Source organism: Rhinolophus ferrumequinum, chromosome 18 (genome assembly GCF_004115265.2).
Source record: "Rhinolophus ferrumequinum isolate MPI-CBG mRhiFer1 chromosome 18, mRhiFer1_v1.p, whole genome shotgun sequence".
NCBI classification, from domain to species: Eukaryota; Metazoa; Chordata; class Mammalia; order Chiroptera; family Rhinolophidae; genus Rhinolophus; species Rhinolophus ferrumequinum.
Genome location: NC_046301.1, coordinates 29,708,070 through 29,732,050, shown reverse-complemented (window position 1 = coordinate 29,732,050; position 23,981 = coordinate 29,708,070). Strand labels below are relative to the sequence as shown.

General features: G+C 41.5%; 1 protein-coding gene across 2 annotated transcripts in view; it reads right to left on the bottom strand.

Moving 5' to 3' along the window:
• EXTL3 (exostosin like glycosyltransferase 3) overlaps positions 1–23,981 on the bottom strand; it is a 102,578-nt gene that overhangs the window by 27,017 nt on the left and 51,580 nt on the right. For both annotated transcript variants that reach the window (XM_033134418.1, XM_033134417.1), the window contains exons 2-3: positions 8,179–8,271; positions 3,977–6,608 (exon numbers count right to left, since the gene is read on the bottom strand). In XM_033134418.1, coding sequence (XP_032990309.1) covers positions 3,977–6,124 — 2,148 coding nt within the window. In that variant the 5' untranslated portion in view covers positions 6,125–6,608; positions 8,179–8,271. The remainder of the gene's footprint in view (positions 1–3,976; positions 6,609–8,178; positions 8,272–23,981) is intronic.

Sequence of the window (23,981 nt, the reverse complement as noted above, 5' to 3'; positions counted from 1 at the left end):
TGTATAAACTGCTCATCTCTGGCCCACTCCTAAACCATGCATGCTTGGTGCTGTTTGTAAGCATACCAGCTAAAGTCTAAACTAATTGCCTGTTAAAACTAAAATATCAAGACTTTTCAGAGAATAAAGCAAAATCCAGTCTTCACGACATAATATTCATAATGTATAAGGGTTAATACAAAGTTGTCTAATGTACAAAGAACCACAAAAACATGACTCAGTCCTCAAGAAAAAAGAAAATCAATTAAAATAAATCCCCAAAGGACCCATATGTTGGAATTAGACATTAAAGTAGAAAAAGATGTTAAAGTAGCTATCATAACTATGCTCGATGAATACTTGGGGGAAAAAAAGACAGGAAATCTCAGCAGAGAAACAAACTATTATTAAAAAAAAAAAAAAGGAAATTCAGGAACTGGAAAATACAAATAAAACTGAATGGACTAGCTTAACTGTAGAATAGATACAAAAATCAGTGACCTTGATGATAGAGTAACAGAAATTATTGAAACTGGAGGGGGAAAAAAAAGATTAAAAAAGAAATAAACAGAGCACTGAGAACTATGGGACAACATCAAAATGTCTAATATACATATAATGGAGTCCCCAAAGAAGAGGAGGGAGAGGAGGGAAAGGAAAGTGGCAGAAAAAAAGAAATCTAAATAAATAGCGAATAAAAATTTCCCTAAACATGATGAAAAACATAACCTGACAGATTGAAGAAGCTTAGTGAACCCCAACCAGAATACAAATTAAAGAGAACCATGCCAAGGCATAACATACTCAAGCTGCTGAAAACCACATATAAGGGAAAAAACCTTGAAAGCAGCCAGAGAAAAACAACACATTACATACAGGGAAACAAAAATTGGAAAACTATTGACAAATCATCAGCAACTATGGAGGCTGGAAACAGTGGAACCTATTTAAGGTGAATCAAAGTGATAGTTCCCGTCCCCACGCTGTTCAGGGTGTTTCGAGACTAGCCCTCAAATCCCTTGACACAATACTACTCCCCATCTGACTTCCATTAGATGTTCTTCATTGTTACACTCCAGGAGCTAAGGAACCTGATTCAACTGTTTGCAAAATGGGCAAGAGACGGACAGAGAGAGAGAGAGAGCAATCACCTACCATCCCCACCTCTGTTCAGAAGCCGCACACCATTCAGATGAGACATCTATCTCAACTGGTGGCACTACCGCCATCTCTGACCGGAATCCTGTCACCTTGCCCAGGCCCTATCCCATTGGAACTGAAATTCTCTTTACATAAAGCATTTGGGGCACGAGTGTCCAGGAATGGTGGCAGTGAAAGATCACATTTACTCCAAGCCAGATCCGATGTGTTTCCCCTTTGTTATGTAAGTAACGATAAAGAATGAGGAATTTGAATATATAAATCCCAGTAGGTATGCCGTCTACTCAAACACCTAGCGCTCAATAGATTTCATAGCCCACGAACATCCAGCATTTATCCCTAGTGCTTACAGGAGAATCGGAGCATAAGAGAAGCACAATTGCCCAGCATTTTCTGAAATGGCACGTGGGTTATTGGGTTGATTCATTCAGCTAATATGCTCATGTCAAATCATTTTCCCTGAAGGACCAAAAGCTGAGAGACTGCCTGGGAACCAACCTGCTGCTAATTTATAAAGACCTGTGAACTAGAATGTAATGGATAGGGTACGTCTGCATCCTAGGTGGAAAAACCACTCTGATATGTCTCATAATAGCACCATTTTTCCACAGGAGCGAGAGCTGCCAGTCTCTCTTAGCCCTGATATCTGGGTACTGTTGGCTCTATGCCCAAGAGGTCACAATTCTGCTGCTGCCCAGAAAACCTGCCTCTCTGAAACAGAAAATATAGTCAAAATATTTAGAAAGTGGAGTGAAATTCTCAAAGAACTAGAAAAATCTTGTATCGCTAATATGAGCAAGCTGTTCAGAATGGCCCCCCCATTTGGAAAATGTCTGGCATTTTCCCACTAGGCATTGTATGATTGCACCGAGCTGCCCAGTAATCAAAGAGAACTACTGATTTCCCACCAGAGTTAAAAGAAAGGATTAGTTCTGGTAAGTTCTCAGACGAATTTCAGCCATTGTTAACTGGGGTGGCATCAGCTTCTCTACATCCCTCTCAAATTCAAAGAAAACTCAGGAAAATGGAAAACAAAGGCTGCTTTATTATTCTATTTCAGCAGCATCTACCTTTCACAGAACATTTTTTTTTTTCATTTCAATGACATTCAAAAAGTTGTAACTGAGAAAGAAAAAAGTGAAACTTACTTGGGAAGAAGTCTACAAAGAAATCTCCCCATTTACAACACTTTCCTTGATATACAAGATAAATTCTGAGATCAAAAGTTTTTACGCAGTCTTTGAATAGCCTCAGATTATGAATTCGATTCAATGAAATACAAGACAAGGTTAGCAATGGTAAGCAAGCAGCAGTAGTGAGAAAGAAAACTTGAAACAAGGATTTATACAGGAGAAGGTAGGCAGTAACAGCTATGACACAAGGCAAATTAAGAAGAGGATACAAGAAGCCTTTCTGAGTGAAGTGAGTTAGAGCTGTCCACAACAGGCAGACTATCCACACTGTCTTCCATCTCCTTTGACATGAAGGGATAAATAGGAATCGGATAATGAATGGACAGCTTTCTAGACTCCGTACTTCTATTATCTTAGATTCCTCTTTAATCTTGAAGTCAAAGAATCATTTAACTTCTCGAAAACCACAAAATGACTATGTAATCCCAAGTCTATATTCTCTCTCCAAAACTTATCCTTTTCTGTTAGACCATGCTGCTTGCTGCTTGGAAAATACTTCACATGAATTAGTACCTCAATGAAATAAAAATTTTAAAAGCTGGTCTAGCCCAAACATACCCTTCCAGACAAATTCTTCCTAAAAACTACACTAATATTCTTAAGCAAGCTTCTGGCAACGCAAGGCCCATCAGACCTTCTGCCCTTCTTTGCTACCTTTTTCTGGAAAATACCTGTGCTGTATGGTAGGTAAGCAGTTGGCTTAAGACTTGCTCTAAGGCGTCACATTTAAGAGAAATGGATACTCTCCTTTTAGATTGTCAAATTTACATCAGAAGGTGGATAAATAAAGAACTCAGAACGAAAGCCCTATCTTGCATAGTTGGCTATAATTTCCTATAAAATACAGCATCCTAAAACTAACCATGACAGATGGAATAAAGAATGAGAAAGAACGTGCAAGAGACTTCAGAAAACGTTCAGGATCTCCAATCCCCAAATATGAAACCCAGACTCCAGTCTTCCAAAAGACTTCTGTAACATACTGTAAACGACATAGGTCTTCTTACTAAATGCTTTGGAAGGTGATTAAAACTGCAGCTTCTGGAATCAGACATACCAAAGCGCAGCTCCTCCGTTACTAATCTTGACCTTGGCCAAAATAACCTCTCTAAGCCTCAGTTTCCATAAATATAAAATGAAAAACATCACAACACATAATGATGTAAGTTCTATAAAGGCTAAATGATAGTGCCTAGATCTTAATTGCTTCCTAAACGTTAGCTTTTCATCATCTGCATCATCAACATCCTTGTTATGACACAGCCATCTATGGGGTAACTGACAGGGTTTCCTAAACCTTCATGGGGCCAGGATCAGTTTCCGTTTTGGAGAGTCTGACAAGATTTAGGGCGTGAGTAGCAAAGATGCAACTGGCAAGGCCTGAAAGGACTGAAAAAGCAGCAAGCATAATCCATACAAGTTAAAACAAAAAAGTGTGTATATATATATATACACACACACACATATATATATACACACACACATATACACACACACACACACACATATATATATATAGAGAGAGAGAGAGAGAGAGAGAGAAGGGGGAGGGGGACGTATACATCTATACATCTGCATAGAAAAGCTATTAAGCGTGAACTGCCATCTCGCGCAGTAAAGCAAACGGCTGGCTTTTCCATTACCATGATAGGGACGCCAATGTCAGGCCACAGCAGGTCCTCTGAGGGCAGCTTGGGCGAATTCCACACCACCACCACCTTGTTCAGGTACGGGAGGCCATTCAACCTCTCTAACGAGTTCATCAGCACTTCCTCCCGCTCGTAAGTCAACATCACCACCGTGAACTGCTCCCGTGGGACATTGCCTCCAAGCGCTGCCTGAAACTCCTTGCCGGAGCCCCCGGAGCCACCACCAATCGGCCGAAAGCCAGTCCCTGAGCCCAAGAATTTGGCCTCGGAGGGCAGCACAGGGTCGAATGGGGTGTGGGGGAAAAGATGGAAAGGTCCCGGGGCGGAGTTCCAGCTGCGGTAAAGGTCCGTGACCGTCAGAGTGAAGTTGCGGAGGTATCGGGGTGAGGCGTAGGGCGGCTCGGTTTCCACCGGGCCCAGGTCCAGGTCCCCGTTGTCGGCCATGTTGGGGTCCGTCCCCGCCGCTTTGCCCGATCGGTGCGGGATCTCGGCGGCCGCCTCCTCCTGGATGGGAGCGGCGGGGATCTGGATGCGCGTCCTGATCACAGCCAGCACGGTGCTGAAAATACTGTCTGCGGTGGAGAAGTACGTCTCCCAGAGAAAGCGGCCCTGCCGCCGCATGGCCAGCAGGTCACTGTCCGACAGGCTGCGCAGCAGGAAGTGCACCTCGGTGACGCGCGGCTTGGGCAGCACCAGCGCCGCCTCGCTCCACTGCAGCACGTCCTGGTACGGGAGCTGCACCTGCTCCCCCAGCACCACCGGCACGGCCCCGACTTCCAGGGCCTCGAAGAGGCGCGTGGCGCCCCCGGCGGAGATGAGCAGGCGCGGGTCCCCGGGGGTGATGATGAGCGCGAAGGTGGACAGCTTCAGCACCGCCAGGCGCTCCTCGCGCGCCCCACACAGCGCCCACTCCGTGGGCAGGCTGGCTCGGGGCGGGTTTTTGCAGGTGAATTCCACCAGCACCTGATCCAGCTTGCTGTCCTGGACAGCCTTCAGGGTGGCGATGATACGGTCGTCGTAGTCCGCTGGGGGGTCGCCCTCCATTTCTTCCTCAAAGGAGCGGGCCTCCTGAAGGCTGGATCGCAGGGATTCGATCTTCTCACCCTGGAAGGTGAAGAGATACTTCCGCTTCACCGGCACCTGCGGTGGGATCTCCATGAAGTTGGGCTCCGACATGGCGTGGACTAGCGGCGACACTACCAAGTCAAAGCCAGGTCTGTACTGGGCAGCGTAGAAAGTTGACTGGGCCACCATGGCACGGCCTGTACTGACGTTATACAGTAAGTTCTGCGTGTCTGACTTCCGCGACAGATTGATGACGACGTGGTTGTGGCCATCTGTCCGCCAGTACGGCAGAGAATACAGCTGCTTCTCGAGTTCAGCAGGCCGCAGCAGGGCTGGCTCCTGCAGTTCGCCCACCAGCATCACATAGAGGCAGGCAATGTCCGCATTTTCTGTGACATACACGTTGGCTCGCGCTGTGGCCTGGAAGGCCTGCTTCACCAACGGATCCAGGTAGCTGCCAAAGGCAAACTGGTCACTGTCATAAACATAGACTGGGAAACCAGAGGTAAGAGGACAACGAGAATAATCAAAACAGTTATGCAGCCGGCAGCCCCGTGTGACCTTCGGGGGAGGAAGGCCAGCATCGTCCTTGTCTGGGAGCAGGCGGATGGGCAGAGACAGCTTGGGCTGATTTTGGGCCATCAGCTCCTTGTACGAATGCTCCGTCTGGCTAATGACATTCTTAAGCTGAAGCAGGTCCTGCTTGGCATTTTCAATGCTCTTCTTACAGGCTTCGATCTTCAGATTCAGCTTCGCAATTTCACTGTTCAGCTCTTGCCGCTTGGCTTCCAGCTGCAAGAGCTCTTCGCTTACAGACTCACGAATCCGGCAAAGATCCAGCACGTGCTTGACCTCGCACAGCTCGTTACCCGCCCGTGGGCCAAAAATCCGCTTGCCGGCCTCATCAGCCTCATCCAGAGTGGTGAGGTAATAGTGAGCGATGAGGGGGAAGAACACCAGGATGATGAACAGCGTGAAGCTGAGCCACGTGAGTCGGATCCGGTTGGACCAGCGTAACATACAGGTCTGGCCTCCGTTCCCCACTGCCCCATTCCGCAACATGGTATAGCCCGTCATGAGTTCCTCTGTGGCTCTTGCCCCCTCTGATCACGGTGGGTCATTCGCCATAACCATAAGTTTCTATGAGACAAAATTCAATCTCTCTTCACTCACACGTTTCCATGAGAGTTAGTGTGCTCCCTGTACAAGGCACCAAATAAAATGGAAATTTCATTTTCCTCAGCTGTAATTAAAATGGTCTCTGACCCTATTCCGGCAGACTTTTTTAAGTTCTGGTTGTTGACCAAAGAGCATGTCCTTAATCTTTATCAAATGGTAAAAGGTACCACATTGTTGATGAGATGAAAAGGAGAAGGTCCCTGATGATGAAACCCAGGAAAGATAACCTGGAGTCAGATAGGCTTTTTCAACTGCCATCGCGCTTGCTCCTTGGTTTCGCTGACCAACAAATATGCATAGTTACTAGTCACAGTTAGAGAGTAGCCTGTTAGGACAGAACTAAATGCCAGCCTGCTACCGACGTCATTGCCAACACTCAAGCCTGCAAAGGAAAGAGAACCATGTCAGTCTTGAGGAGATTACGTTCAACAACCCTGCCCTCCCCCAGTACATTTCTAGAAAATGCTTAAATCTTATAAGGTGGGAACAATGTTATAAGGTTGGGACACTGGGGTGTGTCTCACAGAACATTTGAAGTCCGGTGTAGGTTTTGTTTGGTATGGATATTTTACTTGTGGTTAATTAGAAACGGATAAGGATTAAGTGTCCAAAACCAGCTTCAGTTTTTACAAACACACACTCACCCTTCTTCCTATTAAACTGGATATGGAGCAGCATTAGGGCCCTATAAAATGATGGACCGACTACAGACAACAGAGGACAAAGATATGTGCAACAATTTGTTATTTGAGACTTAGCCATCATCTTTAGATGAGAAACACATCCTTGGCAGCTATGTTTATTCATAACATGAAAGTCCCCTTTTGATATGCTTGTAAAAAGACTCTGTAAGTAGCTCAATTTGTTATATTCAGAGTTGAAAAGAGCTGAATAGAATTCCTTTGAGCTTTACCCAGTAATAGATGCAACAATCCAGAGACAAAATGTATTTCCCAGTTTGCTTCGCATTTATCTTCTGTTAGTAGACATCACGTGCCCCTTCTTAAAATATAAATAGTAACCTGGTTTTTTAGAAAGAACACTTAGAAATGAGGGGCATTATTTCTTATCCTTTGGAGACAGATTTGCTGTCACACCTTATGCCTCAGTTTCCTAATCTCCCAAAATGGACGTAAGTGCATGGAGATAACAATATATTGTGTTGCTGTAAAAATAAAGGATAGTGGATATGAGGGTACCTGAGGCTAATCCATCTGGAAACAAGTTCCAGTCCCATTCTCTTACCAAGCTTGACTGTCACAGGCTACAAAAGCTTTTCATTGGCTTTCACCTCAACTCAACAAATCTAAAATTGAATTCATAATATTCTATGCCAAAGAATACTCCCAATTTCTTTCATTCATTTCCCCAAAAAAGTATTTACTATACTCTCAACCTGTCTAAGACATGCTTAGTATAACTGTGGGAGAATCTAGAATGTAAAATACTCCTTGATCTCATGGGACTTTCTTTAGCCTAAGAGACAAGATAACAAACAAACAGCAAGGGTACTCCTACAGGGCAGTATAATATAAGTAGGTCTTCACAGATAATCATTCTCTCTAGCTTCTACCTTTGTTAAAGATGTATAACTATTAAAGGTTTGATAGTCTTGTCTCCTTTTAAATAAAAATTAAAAGTTAACGGCAATTTAACTAAAAGGCTTGAGTAAGTTGAGCAAGAGACGAAGACAACAAACACAAAAAAATATCAATCATGGAAAAGCCTACATCTGGATGATCTAAACTTGGATAATTAACAGGTGACCAAATATCCTGAAGAATAGAGGTCAATATTTCTAAAGCATTATCCTTTTAATTCAAATGTTAAAATCTCTTTTGGTCTTCAAAAAAATATTCTCTGCATTTATGATCAAATCGTAGCAAAGAAGGAATGGAGTGGAGGTAAAAAGGAAGTCATAAGGCAATTCAGCTGATTCATTCCCTCCTTACCACATGTTTCAGGATCCTTCCTTTCTCCGACTCATGCTGCATTATATTTCAGCATATAATTTCTTGAAGTAGTGAATTCTGGAGCTTGCTGTCCTGATAGAAAATAGAAAAGTGGCATGCTATTAGAAAAATACTCAAATACTGAAGGTGCTAGCAAAGAATTCATTTGCTCTCTACTATGAAAAGGCTTCCCCCTATGTACATAAGGTGACCACAGAATTTAATGTCCAAAGAGAGACACTCTTTTAAGTAAAACGGGTACTATTAATGATACACTGAGACAACAGGCATAAATTGGCACACTCAAAGGCCAACCATCCAGATAGAGGGTTATCTACTTATGTGCTCTAAGCAGGAATAAACCAAAACACTAAAATGAAGAAAAGTCCTTACCTTTTGGAAGTACATAGTGCGATATTTATAGAGGAAACGATTTATCTGGAATTCATTTAAAAATAAACAGGATGAGAGTGGTGAGGAGTGTTTGGAGATATAGATGAAACAAGATTAGCCGTGAGTTCACTGTTGTTGATACTACTATGCTCTCTGCTTTTACAAGTTTGTTATTTTTCTTATTAAAAACTCAAAAATATACTACACGGAGTCTAAACAAAACGTTTTTAAAAATTCATTTGGAGACTGGCTATACTTAATCTACCATTATTGCTAGTGCTATCAACTTTATATATATAAACAGAGCTGGAACTAGAAACAAATGTTCAATTAGAAACCAATATTTCAACAATGATTCAAAAGAATTCACTCCCATCAGGTTCCATCTGTTTTACTGGAATAAGGCGAAAGTGTCATTAATGTCCAGTAGCAGGAACTTACTTTTCCAAACAGCTAGTTAAATTATTTCAAGCAGAAAAGAAGAAAACCTTTGGGATCTCTTTTGTCCTTCTCTGGAAAATGGCAATGAAGGTAATAGCATGTAGAAATGTCACTGAAACATTGATAAGGACCAACCTCCACAGATGTTTTACTCCAATACAAGACTTCTTCTTTCTCAGTCGTCTGCCACAGCAGCACTGACTGCCTAACTTGTCAACCTGTCCCCTACAATGCATTCAACACTAAGCAACCAGAAGCATCTTCTGTTTTTTAACATTTTTTTTATTAGTTTCAGGTGTACAAAACAATGTAATAGTTAGACATTTATCATTTATACCCCTCACACAGTGATAACCCCCCTCCCCCATCTACTCCCCCTCTGGCATCACACACAGCCATTACATTTCCACTGTCTCTGTTATATATATATATATATAATTGTAGTTGACATTCATTATTGTTCAGCTTCAGCTTCAGGTGTACAGTGCAGTGATCAGGCATCTACGTCATCCCTGAGGTGGTCTCCCTAATGAGACAAGTGCCCATCGGATGCCCTACAAAATCAGAAGCACCTTCTTAAACCATGAATCAGACCACGCCTCTCCCCTCCTTAAATCTTTCAATGGCTTCCCTTTCCGCTGTACGGCCAGGCCCTTCATAACTAGCTCCTGAATACCTCTTTAACTTCATTTGCCATCACTGTTCCACTTGCTCACTCAACTTTAGCTGCACTGGCCTCCTTCCAATTCCTCCAAACTCTCTACAGCCTCAGGACCTTTACACTTGCTGTTCTTTTTGCCTGAAATGCTCTTCCCCAGACTTTTCCCTGGTTGACTCTTTCTCATCCTTCAGACCTTAACTTTCTTGATATTCCCATTTAAAGTAGCCTTTCTAATCCCTTGACACTGAAGGAGAGACCATTCCACGACACGGCCGCTATCTGTCTCACAAGCTGGACCTGGCCCACAATGAAGGTCGCTTTCTGCAAACCGCACTTAGAAACTGACCATAACTGATGTTCATTCTGACATAAATCAGCAGCCTCCATTGCCTCCTGCTGTGTGTTTGGTTCATTGAATAGGTTGTTGTCCTGACCTGGACAAGCATGTAAAGTAATTTCTGTACGAGGTAGCATTCACGTACTAGTACCAGTAATTATTCCCCACCTTTACCCTATATAATTCTTTAGCGCCAGCCAAGCAGCTCGGGGATCCATTTCGTCTTGCACCTGCCCAAGTCATGCCTCGTATGTAAATTTCCCTTGATAAACTCTATTAATGATCTGACTGGAGGAGCCAGCCTCTTTCTTTGGTCTTTCCCTGCCCTCCAATTACAGAAGTAGATTGTCTGTCTCGGGGCTTTTCCCTGGTTCTGTGTGTACTAACAGCCAGTTTCTGGCATTGACCTGTTGATTTCCTTCATACTATCTTTCCATTTATTTATTACCGACCTTCCCCCATCAAAACCTAATCATTAAGGGCAGGAACCTTGCCTGCCTGGCTCACCACTGTATCACCAGCACCCAGCACAGTAAGTTCTATATAAGTATCTGTTAAATAAATAAATTATATCACTGATCACTTCCGCATTCTACAAACTCTCCACTTTCCCAAGTTCCCATGAAACCATACTCTCTGGTGTGACACCTACTTTCCTGACTCCTCCTCCCACCGCGTTTTGCTGGTGTTCTGTCTTCCTCCAAAAATGCTCTTCCTCACACAGAAAATGCTCTCCCAGGTTTTCAACATCATCTGGTAATGAATCCAATCACTTCAATGGCTTCAACCCCAAAAGCCACTACTCCAACCCCAGCCTTTCTGCTTTTGCACTATAGGCCAATGTTTCCAACTCCCTAAAGGATACCTCTCCAAGGATACATCATGGTTACTTTGTGATTGCAAATGCTTCCTCCTTCCAGTAACTTTCAGTTCTGCCCAGGAAACCACCTTCTTCCAGTCTTATAAACTAGGAACAATGTGATATACAGGAAAGAGTACAGACCCCAGAGCTAGCCAGCCCTGGATCAAATCCCAGCCTTGAAAGCTATTAGATGGTCAATTAGCCATTCTGAAATGCAGCTTCTTCATCAGTAAAAAGGTAACAACACTCATGTTCAGGATTGTTATAAAAATTAGAGGCAGTAAATTTAAAAATGCCCTGCACAGCATTTGATATAGAGTAGGCTATTATATATATTAATATATTACATGTATAAAATACACGTGTAATATATTAATATATATTACATGTATATATTACATATAAGTTGTATGACCTAGCTCTTGACTTTTGTCATTAGTATATATTTTAGCTTCACCTTGTTTTTATGTTCTCAATATTACCCCTTATTATTATTAATAGAATTCCTGCTTGTTTAGATTCACCCACTTATTTAGCAATTTCCTTACTCAGAATTCCACTGCTTTTTGCATTTTTTTTCCTTCCCTTTGGTTGTTTCCTTTTCCCTGACATAGTTCCTTCAGTGAGAGTCCGCTGGTGGTAAACTCTGTTTTTATGTGAAAACACTTTATTTTACCCCTAAATCTTCAATAATAATGTAGCTGGGTGTACAATTCTAGGTTAGCAATTCTTTCCCACCAACACTGAAGAATCCTCTGGATTCCATCAGTGCTGTTGAGAAGTGAGATATCAATCAACTCATTGTACCTTGTGGATAATCTGGTTATATTTAAGGTCTTTACATCTTTGGAGTTCTGCATGTGTGTACATGGAGAATTTGCTTGGGGCGGGGGGGTTGCTCAGCACTCATTGAACTTCCTGATTCTTAATATTCATGTCTTTCACTAATCTAGCAAATTCTCAGCCATTATCTCTTTGAATATTGCCTGTCCCTCATGTTCTTCTTCTTGAACTAACTATAGATGACTAGGTATCTGTCAGAACTCCTCTTTCCATTTTCCAAGCTTTTAAACCTCTCTTTTATATTTTCTCTCTTTCTCCTTTGTGCTACCTTATGGAAATTTCCTCAGATGTATCCAGTTCAGGGTTAGGAAATTTTTTAAGTAATGAGACAGAGAGTACATATTTTAGGTTTGGGGGTCACACACAGTATACGTAGAACATTTTCTTTTGTCTTAAAAAAAAAATCCTTTAAAAATGTAAAAACCATTTTTACCATGCAGGCTATACAAAAACAAGCCACAACCCAGATTTACCCCACAAGCCACATTTTGCCAACTCCTGACCTACTTCATTAACCTCTCTTCTATGTCTAAGCTGCAGTTTATCCTTCCTACTCGGTTTTAATTTCAGTAACTATTTTGCATTTGCAGAAGCTCTATTGGCTCTTTTTTCATTTACCTATTTTTATGATAGCACCTTTTCTTTCTCATGTTTTCTATTCCTTCTCTTCGTGTGTTCAGTTTGTTCTATTAGCTGATTCTTGCTCATACGGGAAGGGTGGATTCTTTCCTCACAGGCTTTATAATTCTGTACTGAGTTCATTTTTGGTAGTGCTTTGTTTCTGAGAAATCTATGTGGTCTGGATTGAGGATACATCCCTCTAAAACAGTTTTTGTTTTCCAAATACTTCTGTCATATTATCCGTCTTAGACCACTTTTTATGTCAATTCTCAATCTGGAGATTCTCCCAGAACCTACGGGTATTGTAAATTGGAACAATCTGTAAACTTGAACAAAACCCACACCAAGGGAAACTCATGGTCATGAGTTCTCAGTGCACATTCCTTTCACCAACCATCCAGGAACCATGCTAAGAAAGACACCTCTGTGTGCTCACAGGCAGATTTTTTTCTAGTCTATCTACTCCTTTAGTGAATGTTCAACCCTTTGAAAGTCCATAATCTTCTCTGGTGTCTGTAACACTCACAGGCCCAAGGCTTTTTCTCTTGTCTCTGTGGAAACTAACATGCAAGTTACTAAGACTGGCGAAAACCCCATGGGGCTGTCACATCAGACTGCTCTTCAGATGCTTTTTCAATCCCCAACCTCCGCTGTCCTCACCCCACTTTTTTATTTTAATGAAGATTTACCTTTGTTCCTTGAGAGCACAATAAGCATCTTGTAGCAGGGGACTGTTATATTTATCTAGTCTGCTATTTTACCAACACCAGAGACCTCTTCACCTTCAGTCTATGCATGAATAAACCTACTTACAAAAAGGGGCTATTTCAGGGCGGCTGGATGAGCTGCGCCTCCACAACTAGATCGAAAACAACGATTTGACATGGAGCTGATGGGTCCTGGGAAAACACACTGTTCCCCAATATTCCCCAATAAAAATGAGAAGGGGAGGGGGACATGTCACGTTCTTTTTCGTAATCTTTTTCCACTTATATGAAGAACATCCACATCACTAGACATTCTACCACTTGACCGTTAATAAGTGGTATCATCTCACCATACAAAAAGACCAGAATGTAACCAATCTCCTTTGGCTAGTCATTTAAGTCGTTTCCAATTTTTCATTACTGTAATCAATGTTATAACAACTATTTTTGCAGCCATCTTTGCACACATCCATGGTTATTTCCTTCGGTAGAACCTTTTAACATGAAATTGCGAGATCAGAGCAAGAATGCCTTACCATTTTTTAAATTACTGCATACTAGAAAGATGATCGTTGACTCTCCTCCCAGCAATACAGAAAGCATCTGTTTCCCAATAACTCACCAATAATGGTGTGACAGAAATGGTTATTAGTCACCAAGTATCTCTTTGCTCCCCTACATTTCTCATGCTGCCTTACGGTTTGGGTAGGGCCATAAAGGCTAGTTCTTGCCAAAAAGAATGTGAGTAGAAGTGACATGTCATTTCCAGTACAAGACAGTTCAGCACATAGGGATTCTTCCTTCTGCCAGCCCACCCCCTGAGGCTGAAAGCAAAACACTCTAAAACTTGGAGTGGCAAGAGAGAAGCAACCCACATACATCCCTGAGGCGCCACTGGAGGAGGGCCATCTGACCCACACTGAACTGTGAAGTGAGATAGAAATAAACTTTTGACATGTTAAGTCACTAAGAAGTTTGAGTCAATTGTTGAGGTTAAGCATTAATTAACCAAAGTAATCCAACCGGATGTCATCTTTTAATGTGACAGTTTAATAGATAAAATGTCATTCTATTGTTTTAACTTACCCTTCTTTATCATTGGAAGTCAAACCATTTTTGTTCATTGTGTATCTGTATTTCTCTTTTCACGCATTCCCAGTTCATGTGTTTTGCCAATTTTTCAATCTTTAAAACTGCTTTTTGACCACGTTAGTCCCCTGCTTATGTCACTCTTCTGCCCGCCTTCAAAATCCTCGACAATCAAGGTTTGCTCTACCCATCCACTCAAACGACGCCAGCACACACATTCAGCGCATGCACTGCCTGTCGCAAAGCGCAGACCCAGCTGCCTCCATTCTCCCCACCTCCCCTCCACGACGCCCTGGCAGCTACGTGGAACGGCATTCCTGCTCTCTTCCATGTATCCACTTACTCTCTGGGGCCGTTTACAGTCTTACCTCTTTCATAACGTGTCCTCCAGCTGCACTGGATTTTTCAACTCTCTAAACTCCCAGTATCAGGGGATTCAGAAATTAACTATTAGTTTCATTTAAGTAATTTATTTCTCTCCAGCTGGATTAAAAACTCCTTATAGAAAGATACTATTTTTCTCACCACTTTTAAAAATCCCTCCACAGAATACCAGAGTTCTGGGTACCAGGTAACTGCCCAATAAATAATGATAGTTGAAAGTCTTAGTTTATGTTTCCATTCTCAGTCAAGTTCGAGATTTACAGCCTATACAGTATTGGTTCAAGGAAAATAAACATTGTAAAATAAAGAGAGAATTTCATACTTAGGAGGATGCTGAAGGCCACGGGACTGAGATACGTTACAGAATTTCCTCTTTATAGTTATGCTGAAAATCTCTACCTACCTCCAGGGTTATTGTGGAGATTAATATTATCGATGAAAAAATGTGTAAGACACAGCTAAAGCAGAGCTGAGAGGAAAATCTACGTGTGAAATGCTCACATTAGAAAAGATGGAAAGTCTCAAATCAATAACCCTACTCTAGGGTTACTACAATAGACATTCTACTTTATTTCTACTATAAGAACCCTCCTCTAGGGTTACTGAGTATTTAGTTCCTATTTCAACAACCTAGAAAAAGAACAAAGTAAGCAGAAGGAAAGAAACAACAGAGGAGAAATCAATGAAATAAAAAACGAAAAATGAAAGAGAAAAATCAGTAAAACAAACAAATCCTCAAGACTGACAAAAAAGAAAGGGCAGGGGAGAAGGGGGGACAGATACAAATCTCCAAGACCAGGACTCAGACAAAGGGATATCACCCGAGTCCTGCAGGTGCAGGAATTCAAAAGGAGCCACCCCAAGATGTGCTTCTGTGGTATTCGGAGTGTTCTGAGCTACGGGCACTCACTTTTAGCTTCAGGCTCAGGAGAAATTTCTGCCGCTCCCTTATCTACCTAGAAGAACTTAAATTAGGGGCCTTGCCCAAAATAAGAGATTATCAGAGATAACCTCTTCTGACCTGTCTATAGGGCAGGACAAACTTCTGTTTACTAAGCACCTGCTAGCGTCCTGCAGTGACTCTTTGGAGCCCCCAGGCACCTTACCTCATGCAAGCTCAGGATGTCTTATGCCCCCAGGTTCCCTTTCTATCTCTGCTGCAGTGGGGTCTCCGACTCTCTCATGATGCAGGGTTCCCATACACGTGTATGTGTTAAATTTGGTTATTTTCTCTTGCTAAGCTAATCCGTCTCCTCTCTATCTTGAGTAGTAGAGCAGCCGCAAGAACCCTGATGGCAGAGGCAAATGTGTCCCTCCCCAACGCAGGCGTCACAAAGACAATAAGGAAAGACCATGGAAAGGTCCACACATAAATCTTACTTAGATGACAGGGGCCAATTCCTTAAAAAACACAAACTACCACAATTTACCCAATATGACATAGGTAGTTAGGTCTATAACTATTAAATAAATTGACTTCATAATTTTAAAACTCCCAGAAATCTCCAGCCCCAGATGCTTTCACTGGAGAATTCTACTAAATGTTTAAAGAATAAACACCTGGACACCTATTCTACACAATCGCTTTCAGAGGAGGGAACACTTCCAAGTTCATTTTATGAACCTAGCATTATCCTGATTCCAAAACCAGACTAAGCCCCAGAACAAAAAGAAAAAAGAAACAAAACAAAAAACTATAGACCACTATCTCTCGTGTATATAGGCACAAAAATACTTAACAAAATATTAGTGAACAGAATTCAGTAACATATAAAAAGTATTAAATTACATTGCATTTAAGTAGGAAAGTGTTCATTTATGTAGGGAAGTATCATTTTAATACAGTCAATCTCATCTCATCCAGAAGCGTGAAAATTCTCTCCATTTATTCACACCTTCCTTTATTTCTCCGACCAAAGTGTTCTATCATTCTCACCCCCACCCCGCATGACATATTAAGTTAATTAGCATTTTACATGTTTTCCTCATCCATTTTCCTGGCTCTCCGCCCCAACAGCTCTTCCTCTGGTTCCTTCCACCACACCGTAACTATAGTTCTTCCTCATGGCTTTGGCCTTTGTCCTCTTTCTGTCCTCACGTACTAGAGTTTGCCAATTAGCGTCCTAGCCCCCGAGGTGGATGACTGGACCTCCCTCCTGATATATCCCTCCAATGACGAGCCACACACACACACCCACTCCTTAATGTCCCAATGGCAGCAAAAGTACATCGCCTATGAGTATAAGGAGGTTACAGTGGTGTCTTCTCCCAGCAAAGAGGACAAAAAACATTTCAAAATGTTTGTACAGAATTAGAGATTTACCATTCAGATCATGACCGATGCCCTACTCTTTACTCTTTCCCTAATCAAAATGTTTGCTCATAAATGGAAAGTAGAATTCTTGACCTGCTAACCACTCATTGAAGGGCTTGAAACAAGCTGCGTTCCTGGAAAGCGAAACTGATAAATAATCTCAAGTCCAAGCGGTGAGTGAGAAGTTAGTTGGGGTGGAGCCCCAATTCAGAATTCTACTCTCCCTTCATCTTCTCACCCTACACCCCAGCATCCCGGTGCCCCCTCTCACCTCCTCTGCTTTGCAGAGCCTTCTCTTCTCTTCCTCATCACAACGGCAAAACTCTTCACCACAGGAATATTACCTGGGATCAGGATTTTGCTATCAAGAGTTTGTTGCTATAACAACCATCCTACTGACTTCTCTTCTCTTAAAACTAAAACACTCTGATATATTGAAACTTCCCATCACGGATTTGGGTATCTCTCTGTTCATTCAGGCCTTCTTTAATGCCTTCAATAAAGTTGTATACTTTTCTTCATACAAAACCAAAATTAACTGAACTAAAGTAAAATACTCCCTGGAAGAGAGAAAGAAAGCAGAAGGGAAGAAATAAGGGAACTGCTTTTTCCATCTGGGCTGTGATTATGCACTACATCTGAAAGGTATGAAGGGAAAATGGGGCAAGAAAGAAGCTAGACACTTTCCAGATGTCCCCAAATGAAACCAACTGACTTTAACATTTTAAATAATTATGATAATAGCTAACATTTATTGAATTTTTACTCTGTGCCACATTAAACCTATTATATACCATAACATAGTTAGTTAATCTTCACAGCAACTCTATGAAGTGGGTTCTATACTATTATTCCCATTTTGTACACGAGAAAGCACTGAGCTCAGGTAATGTGCCCAAGGTCATCCATATTGAGTGAAACTGGGATTCAGATTAAAGCAGCTCGAACTCTCAGGCCCACAGTTTCAATGTCTTCATCATTACAGTAAACTGCCTGTGACATTAACTCAGGGAGAAATGACTCTTACGTCATCCATAGCACTACTGCTCCACTGTAGTGATAGACAATGATAAATTATAATTAAAACACATGGTAATACTACTCCAGAACCTAAAGTCACCTCTCTACTCATAATTGAAGTATTTATCTATGTGGACGTAATAAACCTGACAAGCTCAGGGGAGGCCAGCAGGGCGGGTCACAGAGACCAAACTCAGAGACCAAAAGTAACCACACAGGATGAATGAAAAACTTCCTAACTAAAAGTGGGTCAAGGTGAGTAGTCACGTCTTAGGCCCGTAGCTTTCTTGTCAAAGGTCCACCTTTACCTAAAGCAAGCCTGTCTGTTGTCTTCCCCCCTCTAAGATAACATACCTTTAAGCCATCTCAGTAATTTTTTTCCAGACCCCTTAGGGCACAACCACTGCCACAGAGGACTGACTAGACCTCAGAACCTCGCTGTTATCTTGCTCCTCACATACCATCTGTGGGTGCTGTAAGTGTTATTAACCAGCCTGTAGCCACCCAGGTAAAAGGAGTCTGTGTTTATCTTACTTTTTATCCAATCCCAGAGAGATTTCCCCACTTTGCTTTCTTCCAGCCCCTTAATCTACCACCAATGGGTTTCATGTAACTCTCCTTACGTCTGTCTCCTCCTTTGATTCTAATGTATAAAATAAGCTGCAAAACTGCCGTTCTCTGGTGCATATTCTCAATCCGTTGCGATTTTGATTTCTGACAATTTCTGGCAATTGTCAGTTTGGCTCAAATAAACTCATAAAAATTTTCTATAGGTTTGGACATTTTTTATATCAACATCTGCTAAACAAAACAAGAAAACAATATACTCAGAGCAAAACATCTTTGCCAGTGTACTATGACCTACCTGTGCGTGTAGTACTAGTTTCTCTTTTTCATTTAAGTAAAAATTGGCACATTGAACAGGCTCCAACACCACCCAGATGCAAGTCCTACAGAAGCGCATGCAGACTGCTCCTGTTACAGCCATTGCCGCAAGCCCTTCAAGCTAGGGAAAGATAGTTCTGTACGGGAAATCATCTCCGAAAGGTTGTTGAAAGCAGTATTTGCGGTTTCATTTTGTTTTTATCTTCAAACATCCCAAAAGAACATCATTTCCTGATTTCCTACCAAGCATAAGCATGGCAAATAGCCTGTTACGGGGCAAGGTAGTACCTAATTCAAAAATCAGAAAGCACTCAAACAAATTTCCCAAAACTATCACTATTGTTAAGACTCTAACTTCAAAAGAACACAATAACAAAAGGCACTTTCCAGGGAAGCTAACTGTAGATAAAGAATGACTTGTAAGAACTGTACTTAGGTCATTCACAAGTTACAGGAGATCAAAGCCTGTAGCCTTTTCAGTTTATTTACTGGATAAACTTAACCCCATTACAAAATAAGGAAAATACAGGCATACCTCGAAGATACTGTGGGTTCGGTTCCAGACCACCACAATAAAGCGAGTCATAATCTTTTTGCTGGTGGAAAGTCTTGCCTTCAATTTGTAAAAAACACATTTGTGAAATGCAATAAAGTGAAGTGCAATAAAACGAGGTGTGCCTCTAGAAAATTGTCAGCAATTAAAAACCAAAAATCGGGTGAGAAAAACTAATTGTGGCCAGCCCGGTGGCTCAGATGGTTGGAGCACCATGCTCCTAACGACAAGGTCCCTGGTTCGATTCCCACATGGGCCAGTGAGCTGCGCCCTCTACAGCTAAGATTGTGAACAACAGCTCTCCCTGGAGCTGGGCTGCCGACAACCAGCCAACTGCCTCAGCCAGGGGCAAGGAGGGATGTGGAGGGTGCAAGGCTCATAACACCAGCATGGCCAGGGAGCTGTGTCCTCCACAACTAGACTGAGAAACAACGGCTTGAACCCGGAGGGGGGCGGAGCAGAAGAAGGGGGAGGGAAAAAAGAACTGGTTGTGCACTGACATATTGAGTTGAGAGTAAAGATTATGATACAATCACAGAACCACAGAATTGAGCCACCCTTATTACAGGGCTTTTCAAAAAGGAAAAACAAGTATTGTTTGGGCTCAAGAGCAGATTTCTAAGTCCAAAGATGCTCCACAAATGCAACTAGCAGATAAATTACAAAATTCACAAAAGGAACTCATCAATAAATTATAAGCCGTCCTTCCACTGCTCAGTTGTATATAGGTGTGAACAAGTAAGCTAAGACTATTGATTAAGCCAGGTCACCTGTTCAGTCAGCAATAAACCTGAACCCGGAAGTCTTACCTCCCAGGACAGGTCTTCAATTAGAAAATTATGCCACTTCTTATGTGGGTTTCTCTTTCTACCTGTTTGACAACATCCCACAAATCAAAATTATATTGCCTTACCAGTCAGTTTTTAACTAGGGTTACCAATTCAGATTCACAACTCACCTAAGAATGTTTTCAGATGACAAACCCAAACCCATCCAACATTAACAGAATCAGAATTCCCAAGTGTGGGGCCCAGGCGCCCATAGTTTTTCAAAGCTCCCAGATGATTTCAATGCAGAGCACACAACTCGAACACAAACCACTGGTCTAGCAAAGAACTGATGATAACCCCCATTCAGATTGATGACATGCGAATCAATATAATTATAGACAACTGAGGAAGACACACCTTACTCACATCGGAAGCCGACAGACTACATCACACACCTTTGGAAGACATGGAGGGTAGGGGATACTTTCCACCTGACATAACTACATTTATATTTACAATGTATTCTACATGACACACTATCCATATATTTCGTTTCCTCCTCACATCTGGGGAGAGGTATCATTTCACCTACAGATAAGCAATGTGAATCACTGAGGCTCAGTAACACTTGTTCAAGACCAGACAGCAGGCGAGGTGAGATGCCCAGATACAAACCCAGGTCTGTCTGACCCGTACTCTGCTACTCACGTGTTTACTGCTGGTTTACTTAAGATTCATTTTGTCTTCATTTTATAAGCATGTATTACCTTTGTAATTAAGAAAAACATATTGCTACAGTCACTTTAAAGTACAACACATAAAGAGGAAAAAAGACAAACAAAAAGGAAAAATAAAGTCCAGCACACTACACTCCAGTGAACACACGAATGGTGAGAAAGTAAAACACCTCTATTGCTGACATGGAGAAACTATGAATGGTCCAGACAGAAGATCAAACTGGTCGTCTCTCTTTGCTAAAGTAATGTCACAAACGCAGAAATGGAGGAAGACTGAATAACTCCTGATGTGTTCCACTGGAATTGGAGGTATCCGTGTAAACAGATGATCTAAGGAGGTTCCTTGAATAAGCAGCTAATGTCAGGACTGGACAAGTAAAAGAAAAAGGAGCCTGGAACATTTTCTTTTGCCAGAAAGTAAAGATGTACTGAAAGAAAACCAGGGCATTTACAAAAAGGACACTGGATCAGTGTCCTTTGAAGGGATCCACCTCCCTCTGGATAAATCTGGGACAATTTGCCTATGTAAATAAATAATACCAGTAGATTATCTCCCAATAAGGGAGCAACCATGTATTCATAAGTAAATAAATGATTGAGTATATAAAGAGGGAGAAGGAAAAATTATTCATTTGGAGTAGAATTCCACCTAATAAATATATAGCAATGGCAGAATGATGGAGACTTTTTTCAACTGTCACTTAGTGACCATCATATTAATAGTTTTAGGAAAGATTCAGCAATGGATGCTAAGATTCATTGGTAAAAGGTTGATGAAAAACAGGATATAAAAGTCATATATTGTGGATCTTGAGAAAGAGGACACCTACTGAGACAGGCTCCTGGGCTCAAATTTAAAAGACACTAGAAGCCACTTCTAAGCAGGGGTCTCTCACACAAACAGCACTTAAAGGAGAAACCTGCACTGAACTGCCTGCTTACACTGTGTTCCTGCCACCTAAGCCAGGCCTTACAAAGGAGTTCCTGGAATTGTATTGCAACCAACAGTATGAGGCTTTTCCCATCTGATGGGAGCTGTGCGGCTATATCCACATCAACATGACCAATCGGAGTGGCTACGTTCTGACCAATCTGGACAGTACCTTTTGGACCATCATACTGTGAGGATTTGGAGACCTCATTTGCATAAAGACAGACCAATTAGGGACCAGGGGCAGGGATTTCTATCTATATAAATCAGCCCTCTGGTTCAGAGAGCACGCTTTCCCTTTCCACCAAAGAATGAAACATTGAAGGTGAAACACCAAAGACTTTGCACTGAACCAAACAGAGAAGAGCAAGTGGAGCTGTCTAGCCAGACAGGGGCCTGGCCCCAGGGCCTGCTGGCTCCAGGCTCATCTCCCAGCTGTGCTGCCTCATAACTAAGCTGTAACACTACTGAGCGGCTCCATAGACGCGCTGCTCTCAAAGCTGTGCTGCTTCATAATTGGGCTATAACATGTAACACTATTGAACTTTTCCATAGCTGTGTTCTTGTCACAGTCGTGCTGTATCACAATTGAGCTGTTCGCATCAAATAAAGCTCTCTTCTTCACTGCACCCCAAATTGGGGATTCCTCTTGGCATTGAATTAGCACCAACAACCATCGGTTTGAGGATAGAAGGGAGGGGAAGGCAGGGGAGGGGAGAAGCAAAAATGACAAAATGTTAAAACTGGGAAATGTGGGTGAAGAGTATGTGGAAATTCCTTATAATACTCTTACAAGTTTACCACAAGTTTTAAAGTATGTGAAAAGAAGGTATAAAAATGGGGGAAAGAAAGATAGTACAGCACACTGTTTTTCAATAAATAAGGTGACAATTAGCTCTTAGGAAAAAAATAAAGTCAGATTCCTGCACGACAAACCAAATCCAAAACTAAGTCCCAGGTGTATTCAAGAAGTAACTATAACAAACGAAGCCATAAAAGGAAAACATACAAGTAATTTCATCTCAAGATAAGTACAAACACTTTTATAGGAATCCAAGCAGAAGCAGAATCCATAAAAGAAAAGTTCAACAGATTTGACTACAAAAGAATCAGATTTCTATACATTTATAAGAAAAAAAAAAGTTCAGATTCAATGAAAAGATGGGGGAAACATTTGCAACTTGGCATTACTTTAATAGAAGTAAAGGCCCAAATATATGGTGATGGAAGGAGAACTGACTCTGGGTGGTGAACACACGATGGGATTTATAGATGATGTATTACAGAATTGTGCATCTGAAATCTATGTAACTTTACTAACTATTGTCACCCCAATAAACTTTAATTTAAACAAAAGTAAAGGCAATACAACAGTGGTCAAAGGAAATAAACAGAAAATTAAAAAGAAGGGGCCCAAATGATAAACAATTTTAAATGTTTAATCTTCCTAACAATCAAAGAAATGCACATCTAAAACAAGATACAGTGACATTTTCCACCTGTAAATCAGCAAAGAATTGTAAAATTATATCTGGTGCTAATCAGGATCAAGAGTAACACTTCCGCATTCTGCTGCTGGCAGTGAAAATTGGCACACCTTTCTAGAGCACAGTTTGGAAGAAAGCAATAAAAGCCCTGAAACTGTGCCTACCTTTTGACCCTACAATCCCATTTCCAGAAACTATTCTTAAGAAAGAATCATGAATGAGAAAAAAGATTTGGCTTCCAGGACATTCACACTGAAACATTACAAAGTATACCTCTTAACAAGGCACACAGTACATCTCTGTGCTAAGCTGGCAGCTGCAGTATGACAGGTCCTCTGTACTGTATTAGTAAGAAGATAAACCAAAACGTAACTTGCCACTTATAACAAAAGTCTTTAAAATGTTCATATCTTGACTGAGCAATTTCACTTTCTAGGAATGTATTCTGTGTGAACAAAGATTTGTATTATCAAGCTGTAATCACCACAGCATTCTTTATAGTAGCCAAAACAATTATAAATTAAATGTCCAAGATTAGAAGCAAGGTTTACTATAAAGTATGACAAATCCATGTCACTAATATGATTATCATGTTGTCAACAGCCTTTCAACCATTTTAAATAAAATGGGCACAATTTAATATTAAGTGGAAAAATACAGGTTCAACTGAAAGGGGAGGGGCGGGTAAAAACAGGTTTTTTTTTAAAATAAGGTCTTGAAGATGGATTGTGCTACAGTATCTTCCTGGAACAGTCAACTTGATGTGCA